This window comes from Eleutherodactylus coqui, chromosome 8, assembly GCF_035609145.1.
Source record: "Eleutherodactylus coqui strain aEleCoq1 chromosome 8, aEleCoq1.hap1, whole genome shotgun sequence".
NCBI lineage: Eukaryota > Metazoa > Chordata > Amphibia > Anura > Eleutherodactylidae > Eleutherodactylus > Eleutherodactylus coqui.
The window spans coordinates 110772114-110789827 of record NC_089844.1 but is presented as its reverse complement, the minus strand read 5'-3'; the positions used below and the strand labels follow the sequence as shown (position 1 = coordinate 110789827).

The window sequence follows — 17714 nt, the reverse complement described above, 5'->3', positions numbered from 1 at the left end:
GGAAATCTCGTGGTTTGGCCGCAGCAAAAACCGCGAGATTTCCGCCGGGAGAACCGCCGCGGTTTAAGCCGTGGCGGCTTTGAAGCGGCCCGGCCGCTCGCTCTTTCGCTGCGGCCGGCGCTCCCATAGAGGAGAGCGCAGTCGCAGCAGAATGAAAAAAAGAATGGACATGCTGCTTCTGTTGAAACCGCGGCTGCGGCGGCCGCAGCCGCGGTTTCAACCGGATTTACCGCAGCGGATTAGCCGTCCCGTGTGGACGAGATTCCTGAGAAATCTCATCCACATGGCTGGCTAATCCCGGGATTAGCGGCCGCGGGCGGTTTTGCCGCGGGCGGATCTGCTGCGGCAAAACCGCGGCAAATCCGCCCTGTGTGACCCTAGCCTTAGGGCTTAAACACATGACCGTGATTCTATCCCGTTTTGTGGGCATGAAAATCACACCCACAAAACGTGAGTAAACGAAACCCTTTAAATAGCGTATTTTTTGTGTAATATTACTACTGGAGCGAAAAGATAGGTCTTGCTCTATCTTTATCACAGATTTTTTTCCACATGCAAGAAAGATAGGGCAGGACCTGTCTTTCATGATTGTTTTCTACCCGCGCAATAGTGCAAAATTTAAATGGTAAAAAAAATAATTTTGACTTCTTCATGCGCAAATACACTCTGTACCGGCAAGCGTATTTGTGCATGTGCTCATCTATTTAAGCCCTTAGTGCAATACTATGGACATTTTCATTATCCAGGGAGACAAATCTAGATAAATTGTTTTATTATGCCGCTATCTTGCTCGCCGTCTACATTTAGGAACTACTAGTTTAGGTTTTTTATTCTCTATTGTATATCAGACCAGCAACAGTTTTCAAACTTCTCCCAAAAATATCTCCCAAATCTGCTGGAGCTTTTGCACTATGACAGTCAAAGCTGTGATTGACAGATCTATGCCAAAACAGGCGCTGCATCAGCATGGGTTAAAATTATCGACATAAAGTCTCCAATTTTGACATAAAGTAAAACAAATGATAAAAGCTGACACAAGCCTAGGGGATAACTGTCCTCATGCATGCCACCAATTCCAAACCCCCTGCTGCATGCAGATATTGCTTAACGCTGCTGTGATATGACAAGGTGCCTCTGGTAACGCTGCTCTGAGCATCCTGCTCCATCTTTATTTTGTTTAATCAGGCCTCCTCCACTCCTAAAATAAACTGGGCTGTCCTTATGTCTTTCCCAAATTAGCGAAAAATAGAATCTGTTCCCCGAGTCACTCTTCTAACAGATTTTCTCCATTTTCCTTCCATTCTTCAGGTTAAATATAGCAATGATGAAACACTGGCTGGTGAATCACATGTATCTATGTGGATATTTTTATTCTCATTGGAATAAGAATTGTGTTTTTGTTTCTTGAAATTGCCTGTTTATTGAAAATGATCAGCTCGGTACGTGACCCCTCCTCGTTGTACATGAACCTCACAGCTGGTAGCTTACCAGTGGGCACCAGCCAACTGGCTGTCAAAGGGCTAATAGTATTTCCAGACAAATATTCAGCCGCTATCACTGACAACTACTGCTTCAGAAGACGGACATTCATCTTCACTGAGCTGCATTAGCTCTTTCCTGTGCATGCTGGGAGTAGTAGTTCAAGAAGATGGGCGCGCTAGATCTTGCAAATGCATTATACAGTAATTGCAATTTGTAACTACTGCCTGTTGATTCTATATCAAAACTTTGAGTTGAATCATTTACAGTCTACTTCATTATCTAATATATAACAAAAACAAAGTTTTGTGAAATATCACAACATCATGCTGATATAACTACTATGATCTATGCAACATATAACATGCAGCAAGAAATGGCGATTTGGTGATCTATCAAGTTTAGTATTCATTATATGGTACTACAAGACCCAGCACAGAACATAGATTGAAGTCACAAACGTTGCTGCAAGAGCTGTAATAAGCCCCCAGGTACCATATGTCATTTATAACAGTGATGTCTTCTTATGTGGCCCTATCAGGTATCAGAGCACATGTGCGACTGCTACCTCTGCACCATCTATAGCTATGCCCCTGGGGTGTAACTATAGGGGATGTGGGGGCAGCAGAAACACTAGTCCCCTGGAGCCTAAGGGAACCCAGTGGACATTATACAAAAGGAACTCTACCTTCGTGTTGTCTCTAATGGTAAAATAGCTTTTTATATACAGTATGCCAAATGTCATATCACATCTCTGAACTGCCTGTTTATAGAACTGCTGCCCTCCTCTGTGGCAGGGGAGCTTTTAGACCTGGTTGACTTCATGTTCCTTACATCTAGGTCAGGTGCCAGGGCTCAGGACCAACAGCACCACACATGTACACTATCCTACAGTGCAGTTAAAATTCTCACAAATGCCATATGCACACAGGTGAGTGCGATTTTGGTTAGTGAAAAGCTGACCATTTTCTGTGCAATTTTAATCCGATTTTCATGCATTTGCTATGCATTTTTGCAATTTTCATGCATGATTTTCATCTGTTTAACGTGCATTTTTCACATACATTTTTCACTGCTTTGCACTTTTTGGTTCTATTTTTCATCTGGTCCCCATAGTAACGTGTTAAGAATGGATGGCACTGATATGCAAGTGCAATCCATTTTTTTAAAATAATGGTCGATTCTTGAAAAAGAATTGCAAAAAAATAGGACTTGCAGCACTTTTTCAAACCCGAACTATCAGTCAAAATCACAGTAAGGGAAATATAAACAGAAACAAAATCACAGAAAGTGGTCATATATTTACAGATATACTGTTACAAGAGGGCAGGCATGTACATCACTTATCCTTAGACATGCAGACAGCCAGACTGTTAAACGGAGGAGCGAGTAACGAACTATCAGTCATATTGAAAAATCACATGTGTGAATTAACCCATTCAACTGAATGTATTCTTTATCCATTCTAGTTCTGTCAGTCTTGGACAGAACTTCCGTGTGAACATCACCGTATGAATGCAGCCTTGTACAGCCCCTTGGATTCTTGCATGTAGTCATGTACAGTGTTTACAATGTAGCAATGACCTATATATCCTCAGACCTCCAATATAAGAGGACTTGCTGGAATTTAGCAGTTTTACTATAGTTGGAAGAACGTAGGTTGTCTGGTTACTTTTATGGATACATGATATCAGTATGGAGCAGACTGCTGCAAAACTGTACATCATATGAGGATTATAAACTTTGTTGCCATCATTTGTGTACAAAGATGAGTTGCTCTGGTGCTGAAGCTCACCTTGCACTCACTTAAATCACATCCCTCCTCATCTCTTGCAAGCACTCCCTCCTTACTCACGACCATGTCATCCCTCCCTCAGTCTCTACTCCTCCTATATCTATTCCTCCCCCTCCATCCTCCTCCTTCCCCCATCTCTCTCTCTCTTTTTACACTACTCTAACAAAGCAGAATCCCCTCTGCTTTCCTCGATTCCACAAGTGCAGAGCAGTTAGTGCTGCACAGAGACAGGCAGAGCTTACTGCAACATAGCAGAACATCACCATCATCATCATCACCATCACACCTTCCAGGTGAGGACTGCACACACCACTGATGATGGACCTGCTCTGATGGGCTGAGACTTCTTCTCATCCTCATGGTTTTTCTTACTAGCCACTTTGGATCTTCCGTATCAAGTTAAACTAAGGCAGCTACTTATCATGAAAGGAATTAGGGCAATATTCTATTACTTCCTAGTGGATCTCTTTACTTTGCTGTGTGGCACACAGGGGAAGAGTGGACTTCACTTTGGGAGCACTGAAGTTGTATCAGATGTCAACCTGTCTAACCACGGAGAACTAGAGTCTTCAGAGCCTCCTCAGACTGCTGAGGGTTGCAGGGGGTATTTTGATGTTATGGGGCAATGGGACCCTCCATTTAACTGCAGTTCAGGGGATTTTCTCTACTGTTGTGGTACTTGTGGCTTCAGATACTGCTGTAAGTTCAAACAAGCTAAGCTGGATCAAAGCGTCTGCACAAACTATGATAGACCTATCTGGCTGCTACCAGGAAAGACACCCCCAAAGATTGATGATCCCATGCATGACCCCACTAGGGATAAAACGAATTTGATTGTCTACATCATATGTGGAGTAGTAGCTGTAATGGTCCTTGTAGGGATATTCACTAAACTTGGACTGGAAAAAGCTCACAGACCTCAGAGGGAAAACATGTCAAGGTATGTCACTCTTGACTAGTTGGTGTATGTTGTGAAGTCCAAAGCTTGTCATTTTTGATGCCCTCATAACTCTCAGGCTTAGTCACCCCTGACCCAAATACATCATGGTCAGGGTTGAGTTTGCACCTGCTGCTGTCCACCAAGCGAGAGATGAGACAGCTAGGTCAATGTTAATAAGTCTTAAAGAACAAAAACATTGAAAGCTATTATGTATCCAAGAAATGTTATCATATATGCCAAGTATTTGTAAATAAGGTAACAATAACACTCAGCTGTAACATATGTACTGCAGCCATGTGTATGCAGGTCAGTCCAGTTTATGTTATCGTCTATTCTAACCTGTGCTGCAAACAATCCACCACCCACACAGTTTCTGCTGAAATCCCATTTACAATTCAGAATTTTAGGTTCAGCTGAATCTTAAACGCATCTTGGAATTTGGCTCAGCAACCACAGAGATGCATCTTGTCTTGGAAATGGAAAGTGCAAGAAGCACCTGCTCTGCGTATGTCTCTGTGTGTATTTAGGTTAAACTCCTCTTCTTGGAGATGTTGACTGCGTGCATTGAGCGGCTCTTTTCTATCAAAGGGCTAAAGCCACTAACGCTGTCATCGTGGCTTAATTCTGAATAAAGGGTTTAAGAAGCCATGAAGAGAAATGGGAAGTCTCTCCTTGCATGTACAGTACATATGTTGATGTCAGAATATTGCCCCTGTTTTTCTAGGTTACCCCTTTGCTGGGTGATATTGGTTACTAGCAGAAAGAGGGAGATAATAAAAGTGGAGCAAAGAGAAAAGCAGGGATGAGTAAGTGTAACACAATAGATTTGAGGATATTGTCACCTGTATGAGGGCCAGGTGACAACAGCAATGTGGACAGGTGTGATGGACAATGATAGAGGCTATAAGAGAAGATGCTGGGGGAGAACTACAACACACAAGTATCTGGCACTGAGGGAGATGGATACAGAGGGAGATTGTGTGGGCAGTGGGCGGGATGGCAGTTTGGGATAAAAGCCCGTTTTTCCCATCATCTCAACATTCAGATCATGTCAGCATCTGTGTGAAAACATAACATATTTTTAACTTCTCTGTTCCCTCTGATTCATTATGCTAATCTCAACCACATGATAGCAGATGGAGATGAAAGGGTCTGACTTTTCTTACTGATTCTTGATTACATATATAATTCTATCTATCTATCTATCTATCTATCTATCTATCTATCTATCTATCTATCTATCTATCTATCTATCTATCTATCTATCTATCTATCTATCTATCTATCCATCTATGTCCCTGTGTATTGCAATGCACCTGTTAAGACAAAGTACACCATCATTTTAAAGGTGACTGTAGAAATGCAGATAATTAGGCAGATCCAACTGATAACAGGCAGTCGTATTGACATCATAGTATCCCAGATCGCAAAATGATCTACTATGAGCAGTGAAAATCTATTGTCAGTTGGAAATTATAGTCATGCTTTAAAATCCTTCTTAGATTCTACTTCGTATTAGCTTGATTTGCAATCATTAGCAAAGATTGATCAATTACTTTCCTTTTAGAACAATGCAAGCGTTAAATCAATCATAATGATAGTCAAATGAAGGAAAACATACTGATCCTTATCCAGCTTCTACTAGAGCATGCGTATAGGAGAAGGTTCTTTTGATTGTGGCCAATCTGTATGTCTATAGCTATATATGTATGTATTAAAGTTCTGATGTCATGGATTGGCTCTAAGTTCAATTGAATTGAAAAATCGATATTCTGTGATCACATTGGTTCAGGTTATGGTACAATGCTGTGCTCATAGTGTATGAAGCTGCAGCCCATCATATAATCATCTAGATTGTTATGTGTTAACACCTGGAAATTAACAAAGCCTTCTTAGCCCATAGAACTTTCTAATAAAGTGACTATTTATTGTGGTGCAGGTGTAGATTATCTGGATGGTGTTTTTCCTCATTCATTCCACATCAATTAAAACAGATCTATTGATTTTCCCTTCAGATTGTTGATCCTTTTCCTCTGGGAATCTTTTCCTTTTAGACATTTTGATAAATGTCTTTTCTTCTCAGTCCTGTTACCATTCAGGGGTTTCACTGAAGAGGAGAGGGAAATGTGTGGTGTGAATAGTTCTCTGTGGAATAGAGAAAAAAGCATTTATATAGATGTGAAGTGCAATGGAGTGAGGTTTCCTCAGTCGTAGTCCCCAGCATTTCAAATAAGTGTTCTTCTACTTACAAGTCTATTGAGCTTGTCGTAGTTCCATATAACAGAGGCCAACGTGAAGTCCTATTGTTTCGGGCTCCAGTTCACTAGATATCCATATCATGATCAAGTTTTCTATGTTAATATTGATTAGAATATTGGTTACATGTTGCAATTTGTGAATGAGACCAAAGTCAACAACTTGGTTGGCATTTAGAGGGTAGAGTGCAACTCAGTTGATTAACGATCTATGCAAATTATAACCAATACACTTGCTATTTTTGACATGAGATAATGTAATATAGAGCATTAATGACACATACGGGTGGTAAAGGATTAATTGCCATATGGAAGTAAGATAGCAGAGCCCTGTGTAATAAATTTGGTAGAAAAAGTCTTGGCAAAATTAGTTGGAGCCCTCAATGGATTTTTATTGCAGTTAAATATGATGCCAAGTACAGGGGACGGGGGTGACCAACTGGCACTTACTGGTCAATAGAGATCAATGGTATTAAAGCTGGTCATATGGTCCTTTTATACCCATATAGTACCAACTAACATCTGAGATGGATAAAGAGGAGTTGTTCAGTTATGGTTGCCAGAAAGGTTGCTCTTCCTACACTTCCAAAACCAACACAAACTATGCATCATAAGTCGTCTAGATGGAAATTATACAAAATAGTTACCAAAATATAGTAACCACTTTAAACTACTGAATTTTTATATCAAAGCACACAGTATGGAGATATAGGTGCCAACGTACATTGAGGGGCTAGGTATGGAGATTTTAAAGCCAACTCAAGCATTCAGCTGTGATGGAAAGACTTAGAACTGTGGATCCAAGAGGAGAATGAATGTTCACGTTCAAGAAATATTCAATAGGTAATATGAATACTACACTGAACTTATATACTATATTTATAAGCACGCATTCCCAAGCTTTGTCATTGAGATTATAGCCATAAATTATACTGATTTGGTTAGCGTCAGCTAAATAACAATGTGTACATATCTCCAGTACCATAAGGACATCAGCTTGATGTTCATTTATGAAAAAATCTGTAGTGCTCTACAGAGATCAACATTTAAACCAGATCCTTTTTCCAATGGGTATACCAATCTATCGCTTTATGATTCCCTATATCAAATATACGCATTAGGACCAATTTTATAGGAATCCAATGAACCTACTATAGCATTATGTATTTGGATTGTGGGAGGAAAACTGGAGAACCAGGAGATAACACATGCAAACACAAGGAGAACATACAAACCTCATACAGATGTTAGACTCCAGGATCCCAGGGCCACAAGGCAATGGTACTAACCACCAAGTCACCCTGCTACCTGTTGTCAACTGTGACATTTTCCGCAGCCTAATATCAATAACTGCAAACCAAATACAGACAATCATTAAGTAAAATCTTGGTTTATGACATTTATGACCAAATATTAAAATTGAGTTGTCCGGTATAGAGAACTTCAGATGATTAACTCTGTATCATTGACTACAGCGTACAATTCCTATATTGTAATGAACTACTGATACTCCTGTAAGGAGAGATGTTGGGGGATGAGATGGTGATTGGTCATCTCCTATTTATTTTAATCATCTCACAATGTCAACCTATTAGAAGACTTCTTATCAACATATTCAAGACATCAGAGTAATAAGGCCCTTTAATGTATGTTTTCATGGAAGCAAGCAAATCAGTGAAAAGAAAATGCTATAAGGACCCTTAATTTCTAAGAATATATAGTAAGTGTTTAAAGATAAATGTGCTTGGGGCATCTATAAAGAATTCAATGTGTTCCTTCTTAAGCACACATATGCACTTTACCAATCTCTTGAAGATATCATCTAATGGATCTATATGGCACGTGTGTTATAGGACCAGTTCATGGACTGTTGTCTGATGAGTGAAGAGGATGTAAAGACAGCCGACTGACAGATAGCTCTCCCAAAGGAGGTGCCGTTGACTAATACAGTCAGTTAAATTATAAGCTTGAGGTAATGACAAGTTGAAAAGTGATTTCAGAAACAAGCACTCATTACTACAGATATTTACATCATTTGCCTTCTATTAGTTTTCAGATTTTCTAGCGTCTGCCTTATAGTTATGTAGTGGCACATGCCTACTATATCTGGCTTTACTAATACTGAGAATCATCAACCTGATGTCTTCATTCACAAGCAAATCGCTCTTTACACGCGAAGAAGCATTATTATTTATGAAAAACATGCACACAATTAAATATTGATAGGTTATATATGTGATTGGAATGGAAGGTACTGTAGATAACTGAAACAGTTGTGAAGTAAAATGCAGTGAGGTAAATAAGGACTTCAGCTATTAAATTCACCAGAAAGAGTAGGGAAGTTTTGCTCAAAGTGGGCAATTTTAGTATTTGTTAGACCCAGGAACGTAGCTAAGGGGCTGGAGGGTTTTGGAAGCAAAGGGTGGGATGGGGGGCACCAAGAGGCCACTCTACCTTGGCCAAGGTATTTAGGTATAGGGCTAGGCAATGAACTGTATCTTTTACCTGGGTAAGAAAAGCTACGAAGCCTAGCTGCAACTCTGGTTAGACACATCAGAAGAAGATGTTTTCAGGTTCCAAGAGCTGTGACCATACTGGTGCCCGTAATATAGATCCTGGAACTGCCTGTACCTCTCTCTTGTGATTGTTCTGTCATTTTAACATTAAGCTATCTCAGAATGGCCAACTGTAAGAATGTATTTTGGTAAAGCCATTTCTTAGCCATGGACATTGATAGGGATCCACGCTCCAAGACTGCCAAAATGTAATTTTTGTGAGAAAAGATGAAAGACCCCATTAAAAAGGTTTATTTTGCCTCCTATTGTGATGGACATTACGTGGTGGCTAATATTATGCCTAAATAATTCTTAAGATTATAAAGGTTTTGCCCTGTGTGGCATAAGCAGTCAGAATTTACTACGCATACTTGTAGTATAAATGATCTCCTTAAAGACATGTTACAGATAGCCACTAAGAGATACTATTTCATTGACTGTTTATGGTTTCACTCTTCCTTTGAAGATTACAACTTGCTGCAGGTTGCAACATTTCCTTTATGATATATGATTTACTGAAGATTTTCGAAAAAAGTAAGTTCTGCCGTGGGATTTCCTTACATGATTCATTTAGATACAAGGCGCAATTGTGCTCAGAGACCATTAAAACTGAAAGGACTATCTCTAATTAACATTTGAATGCATTACTGAATATTAATTTTTTGAGGTATGAATATGGACTGGTGCTTATAGAAAAAGACTCTATTCATAGATTTGGTAGGTATGTCAGATTGCAGTTGATTGAGCTAAACCGGGCATACACATAAGATAATGATCAGCTACAGCGCAGCTAATCAATCGTCCGTGCAAACCAGATTAAACCAGCCGATCCGGGAGTCAGTTCTTTTTAAAGGCTCTCTAGGGCTTGCACAAAGCGAAAAATGATCAGCCAATCATGACATATACATGTTGTATTGGCTGACCATGGATGGGGTTTTTCAACCTGGCCTATCATATTTTTGGTAGACAGAAGTCTGCCGTCGGCCATCGTCAACCATTGTTTATGTAAATTTGTGATGTGCTATATTTTGTGTTTTTTCCTAGTTGCTCTCTTTATTATATCCCACACATCATCTAAATGCAAGATATTTTAGTTTCTGCCTTCATAAAGCAGTACTGTACGTTCGTGTACCGGATGTATGTGTGGTCTTAATCTGCCAATCCTGCAATGTACGATGATATATATTTTTGTCCAGGTTGATCTTCCTGCACAGCTCTGTGGGTTCACGAAGAGTAGGTGTTTGTGTTGGTACCTTTTTAGACACCATCCTATAGATACATAAGTAAAGATTAAGGATGCTTTTACACAAGACGACCTGTTGGTCACAGATTCCCAACAGGTCGTCTCAGCGATAATCTTTTCGGGGTTTTTACATATGAACAAGCATTGCTCAGTCAATAGAGGCGGAACGGGCCGAGAATCGTTCCAACCCACCCACCTCCATTCATAATAAGCAGACAGTTGTTCATAAGTGAATGACTGCCAATTTAGACAGGCCGATCCATCGTTTAGTTTTCTGCTTGCAGAAACTAAAAGGACGAATGAGAAGCGCAACAAACTTCATTCGTCGTTCAGTTGGGGCATGCATTCACACTAAATGATAATTGTTCAGATTCCTGCTGGAACAATGTATTGGCCAGTATAACAGGGCCCTATAAAGTTTGCAGTGCTAATTCTGTATCCAGTAGGAGATTGCAATCACTGAAGGTTTCTTGCAGGTTCAGAAGGTGAACCCAATGTACCTCCAGTTGGGATGAACACAGGGCTATATACTGTATTACAGAATTTCATTATCTGAATTTCCAGAGGGCAGCGAAAAGAAATCAAATTTGTAGCTTCTCTACTGCTTTTGAACAGGCTGTAGAATGATTGACATTTAACTCTATAGACTAAAGTGTTAAGGCAGCAGAATTGCAGTCCTAAGCTCTCGCTCATGACCGGAAGGTTGTGAGTTCAATCCCTGCATGGTTCCAGTAGCCGGCTCAAGGTTGACTCAGCTTTCCATCCTTCTGAGGTCAGTAAAATGAGCACCCAGCTTGGTGGGGGGAAAGGGTTATTAAATGAAATTACCTGAAAGCACTGCGGAATAAGTCAGAAATAAAAATCTATATATCTCATATCTATCATATATATCTATATATCCCATATCTATCTATCATCTATATATTTCATATCTATCTATTTCACTGCTTTTCAACAGTTTCTTTTTTGATACATTGCATCATCATTGTTCTATAAAGCATTGCATACACTGTGCGCCCACACTGATGTGCCATCATGTATAGTACTTGCTTGTGCACTTCACAGCTGTGTGTTTATTGACCCAGAGCAGCTTCCAAGTACATTTCCCAAATAACACAGTTCTGTTGTATGGTAAATGCATGTGTCTCATTCCAATTATTACTATGTTTGATAGTGTATGCGGTATATATATAACCTATTGCTTCCATAGTCCTACAAATTATACACAGATTGTACATTAACAACAGAAAATCCCCTTTAATAGGCAACATCAACCATAAATTTGCAGTTTAAAGTGGAAGCAGTTGGAGTCAGCAGTTTAGTGTTCTGGTGGGCTCTGTACTGGAGTAACTAATGTATACATTACTTTGCTCACTTGTTAAATATAGTTGAGTTCCGTGCATGTACCATACTCGTCATCAACATAAGCAACATAGGCAAATTTATGCAATTAAAAGCATTCCGAGATACTCTCCAGCAAACAATTGTCATTCGGGACCTGCTTGAGTTACACTGATACTTGAATATCGATCAACTCACACAGCTGTTAGTGCGCTATCTGTGGTAAATTACATTAGGAGGTTTCCAGCTCAAATTGAAGATTAGCAAAGAATGTTGATTAAGCCGGTGACAATCAAGTTTGCCCCTCTAGTCTTTCTTATTCTTCTCTAGTAAGGCTGCATAAACTAACAAAGTGATTGTGGTTTTAAAATTTATCAATGTATTCTTAGTTTCTGAAAATTGTAGATTTACTAGACTAGTAATAGGGGTTTAACTATGTGTGCAGAAGATGCGATTGTACCCGGGCCCTAGAAACTTAGTAGGCCCATATGGTCTCTCTTCCCCATATAAAGAGACTAGTAATTATTAGAAAATTATAGTACTAGTGTTTCTGGTGGCACAATGCACCACACAGCTCTGCTACATGCAAGTCACACACATACAGCTTTGCTACATGTACATCACATACAGCTCTGCTACATACATTCTTCATGCCATACAACAGGGATCACAAGCACACAGCAGAGTCCTGCACAGACTGATCACCCCTGGGTCATGTGACCCCGGACTCTTCCCACGCATGTGATGGATCACATGACGGTGACATCATCATAGGTTCTGTAGGTACACAGTTGCTGTCCAGCTAGGTGGTCATTAGTATTTCATAGCAACTGAGGCCACAGGGGTTTGTAGAGGATGTAGTCCCCCTGTAGTCTGCCCAGGAATGAAAGACCTGTGATGACACCACAGTCATGTGATCAGGGGCGGAGCATGTAACTCACTGACTCATGGACAGGTGGTCGTTAGTATCTGCACAGGTTTGAAGGACCTGTGATGATGTCACCATCATGTGATCAGGGGCGGAGCATGTAACTCACTCACGGACAGGTGGTCATTAGTATCTGCACAGGGATGAAGAACCTGTGATGATGTCACCATCATGTGATCGGGACAGAGCATGTAACTCATGCATGGACAGACAGGTGGTCATTAGTATTTTGATCAGTGCTAAAAATGAAGTAGTATGGTTGGGAGGCCATTTAATAGATTTTGCATTTAGGCCCAACAATTACAGGTTATGTCTTTGACTAACAATGTTATCATGTGTCAGTAAATTTTTTTACTCTCATCATATTTAATATAGCCCATCATTTATAAAGGGCAATCCCTTTCTCCCTCACCTGATTGCCTGTCACACTCTGGAGGTCTCTTCTATGTATTGCAGCAACTTCCATGTAATGTAGTCCCCTGTCTGATGCTTATCAGGCACCAACTTGATGGAGGGATTTTTTTGTTTTATTTTCAGATCAATCCCATTATGCATCAGCACAGCAGTATCTAGAGGCTATACCATTTCTGCCTTCCGAGGGAACATTTTAATTATCATTACCTTCTGTGTTTACCTAAATAAGCTACACACCATAAAAATACAGTCAGGAGGATGAGCTGTGATCTCCTTTATTATGACTATGTAACAGTAGCTGTGTGATCATCAGCAGAAACTGTGACAGGAGTGCCTGTATCCTCCTCTGGGCAGTTTCTGTGCTAGGGTCCTTGTAATAGCATCTCACAGACTGAGAAACTAAATAGAATCTAAACACATAAACCCAAGTAAATCTGAGCTGGTTAAAATTTAGATCACATAACCATCTGAGAAGAAACCGGTCAGGAGTTTCATATAGAAAAGAATAAATAACCAAGGTAACACTAGCTCACTTATAGATACTTATGGAAATTGGGGGTGGGTGGGAGAGAGGATTAGCTACGTAATGAATGAAGACAATCACCAGAATGGCCCTTAGGCCTCATGTCCATTGGCAAAATAAGATTTTAGATCCGCAGCGGATCGCCTGCATGCGGATCCGCATCCCATAGGGATGCATTGACCATCCGCGGGTAGATAAATACCCGCGGATGGTCAATAAAAGTGATTTTTTTAAAAATGGAGCATGAAAAAATCTGGACCATGCTCCATTTAGGTGCGGGTCTCCCGCAGGCTTCTATTGAAGCCTATGGAAGCCGCCCGGATCCGCGGGAGACCAAAATCAGAATATACTCACCTGCTTCGGATCTTCCCTTCTTCGCGGCCAGATCTTTTTTCTTCAGGCCGGCGCATGCACGCGGGATACAACCGACGTGCCGTGCACATCCGCCGGGCCGAAGAAAGAAGACCAAGCCGCGACGGAGAGAAAACGAAGCCGCGAAGAAGGGAAGATCCGGAGTGTGCGAGAGGTGAGTAATTGTTATTTTCAGCGCTCATGTCCGCGGGGCAGGAGGGACCCGCTGCGGATTCTCCATGGAGAATCCGTAGCGGGCCTGATTTTCCCCGTGGACATGAGGCCTTAAAGGGAAAAAAGTCTGAAATCTCTACTGTAAAAAATATAAAAGTAGGGTCATTCTTCTTATTCTGGTTTGCATCGCCAAGTTCCACATTCCCAAATGGAGGCTAACTGAGTGTTCATCTCTTGAAGGGGAGAAGATTGTCATAACTTTTCGGACGCTCCTACCATTTGTACATAATAGAGTCTGTAGGGAAGAGTATCCCTGAGTAGATTCAGGGTTTCCCTGGTCAGAATTAAACAGAGGGAAAAGGAGTTTAAATGCTTATATGTCCGAAGGGGTCTTTTCCATCCCATGTTTCAAAAATCATTAGAGCCACTACACTAAAAACACATTTTTCCATGTGTGCCCCCTTCACCTGATTGCCTGTCACACTCTGGAGGTCTCCCCTATGTATTCTAGTCACATTCCTGCACTGCAGCCCCTGTCAGGTACCATCTTGATAGAACGTTTTTTATTTTCATGTTTAATCAATTCCATGATGCATTAGTGCAACATTAGTTAAAGCTATGCCATTTTTGTCTGCAGAGGGGACAATTTAATTATCATTACCAGCTATATTTACCCAAATAAGCTACAGCCCATAAATATATAATCAAGAGGATGAGCTGTGATCTCCTCTATTATAATTGTTTGATCATCATCAGTAACTGTGACAGAAGTACCTGTCTCCCCGTCAACACAGTTGCTGATGTGTTGCAAAAGCATAACACAAACTGAGAAACTGACTAGAAAATGAATCCATTACTCCAAGTAGATCTGAGCTGTCAGAATTGCGATCCCATGACCATTTGATGAAAAAGAGACTGGAAGATTCAGACAGAAAGAATAGCCAACCAAGGTAATACTAGCTGACTTATATATATTTGAGGATAGCTAAATAATGAATGAAACAAAAAAATTATCAGAATGCCCCTTTAAATATACATATCCAAAAGAGAATGGAGGGGTCGGCATGCCAAACTTCGCCTTATACCACAGTTCTACCATATGTAAATGTATCTTGGACCTCATCCATAATCGCTCTTACAAATTATGTGTAGAGATGGAGCAAGACTCCATACCATACAAAGCACAGGGTATCTTTTGGCTACCTCGGCGAGCATTCCGACAAATACCCAATTTAACACCACTCATGAGGAATCTGTTAGATACATGGGATAGACTAGCGACATGTCTGGTATCTTGACCTGGCCCACTCACACCCCTACTGGGCAACCCAGACTTGATGGCATTGTTTAGTGGTTCCACATTACTCTCTAGATTGGAAACTCATCTGCCGCGTATGTGTGATTTGGTTTCAAAGACAAGTATGAGGTCACTATGTGAGCAAATAGGTGGAGGGGACCCGTTGACTGGGGCATGGTTCCAGTATTTACAGATACATACATAAATGCAATTTCTCAGTCCTAGTACACAGCTCATAGTTCCTTTATCTCAATATGAAAAATTATGCATGTCATCCACCCCACCGACAAAAGCGATCTCTCTGGTATACCATGTTTTGCTGATAGATGAGACATCGAAAGACCCATTGGTATTTAAGCTAGGTTGGGAAAAAGAAATGGGTAAAACTTTCAAAAAGGCACAATAGGCCAAAATCTTTATTGTGACACACAAGGTGCAGCAAGTTCCAGGAACTCAACTATTAACCTCTAACCCAATGCGTCAAAACTCCATCGTCATTGGCCAAAATGTTCCCTCAGTCCCCAAACATTTGCTGCAGATTCTCCTCCAGTGTAGACTCCTTCTTACATATATGGTGGTCCTGCCCCTTACTCCTGCCTATGTGGCAGGACATAAATAATCTATACAATGAGGCTTTTAACTCCCCCCTGACCTTTTCCCCAGAAATGGCTCTCCTTACACTGCTTCCTGGCTCTCTGGCAAGAACTAAAGCAAGTCCACGTAGATTTTTTCTCCTAGCCATGCGTCAACTTATTCCTAAGCTATGAAAATCATCATCACCCCCCACATGACTGCTATGGCTAGAAGTATTACATAATATAATGCATATGGAAGCGCTGGGCAACAGCAAACATGCCAGTTTCTACAACACATGGGCAGCATGGATAATGTTCCGTTCTTCACCCTGCTTGGATGCATGGTTGGCATCTGGTGTTGTAACTCCATAACCATGAAATCTACGTTATTCTCCACTTAATAAAATCATCACTATAAGTAGAATAGGCCCTTTTGGCTGTAGGGCATGCCACTCCCCCCTGCTACCCCTCCCTCCTCGATATCTCTTCCCCGTCGACAGTTAAGGTCTGAGTGCATCTGGTGAGAGCGCAGACCTAGTTTTTCTATGACTGTTTATATAGATTAAAATACAAGAATTAATCAGCTTGAGTCAGAAAAAAGGAAATGTATCATTCTGCTGTAAAACATATTTTGAATGTAAACTATTTCTCATTGTATCCTACAGTTCTTTAATAAAATACATTTGAAACATAAATATTCATGTCCACTATAATGTGGCTCACCAGGTACAAAAAGCTGGAGACCTTGGATTTAGATGATCCTCCTATGTGCAATAATAACAAATGGAGCAAAAAAGATAACAGACAATCATAGAAAAATAGCAAAGAATTACAAACTAAAGACCTAAACTAAAGTTTTTTCCACTGTGATCGACAGCAGGAAATGTTTATGCACTTGATAAAGACCTTTCATATATCATAGTTAGCTCATATCTAAAACTAATTACATAATTGACTGCCAATGTCAGAAGACATGGAATTAAATGAATTGGTATATTAGACATTGTATACAAGTAAGATGATTGATATCTAGCACTATTTAAAACCTCAAAAGAAATAAATCTGAATGGATTATCCCATTGATGACTTTATAAATAATTAATGTATAATTGTTGTGTTCTGACATCAGGAGGAAGTTACACATGAGCAATCACGTTTGGGCTACATATATGGAACGAGATGGAGGATTGAAGGACATCATGGCATAATAGAGTACTGTGGCCTGTAGCTGACACTGGGGAGCATAGTGGCTTTCAATGGAGGCTTCTTGAGGGAGCATTGTAGATAGTAATAGGAGCATTTTGTCTAATGGGTTTCGACATCCTATGGGCCACATAAAAACGCCTACGGCCATGTGATAGGCCTTTTTATGTGGCCCACTGGTGCTGTAAAAACGTATGAACGGGTGCACAAAACTCATATCTAAAACTAATTACATAATCGACTGTCAATGCTGGAAGACGTGAATTGATATATTAGATCCTGTATCTAATATATATGGATCTCTATTGTATGGATCAGACGTAATAGTTGTCCCAAAGAGTTGAATATATATACTCTATGTGAAAATGGGGAAAGCAAAACCACACAATAATGAAACTAAAATATAAGGGAAGGAGGGGAATATTACCCTAAATAATATTAGGAAAATCCTACCTAAAGCATAGTGATCGCCCAAATATGGGCAGCCCCACGTCTAGAACCTGTGAGTTATTTACCATCCCTAAAAAGTGACAAGGAGGAAAGTACAGATGTTAATAATACAAGTTCCATAATATCATGGGGCAGATGATAAACCGCCAAGTATTAAGTAAAGTACCAGGGACTTATCTGATCACTATCTG

At 40.4% G+C, this 17714-nt stretch overlaps 1 protein-coding gene across 1 annotated transcript in view; it reads left to right on the top strand.

Annotated features, from left to right (window-relative positions):
- Positions 1–3696: 3696 nt before the first annotated feature.
- The window catches only part of SHISA9 (shisa family member 9), a 336715-nt gene continuing 322697 nt past the window's right edge, over positions 3697–17714 (top strand). Inside the window, exon 1 of the mRNA XM_066577485.1 lies at positions 3697–4214. Coding sequence (XP_066433582.1) covers positions 3697–4214 — 518 coding nt within the window. The remainder of the gene's footprint in view (positions 4215–17714) is intronic.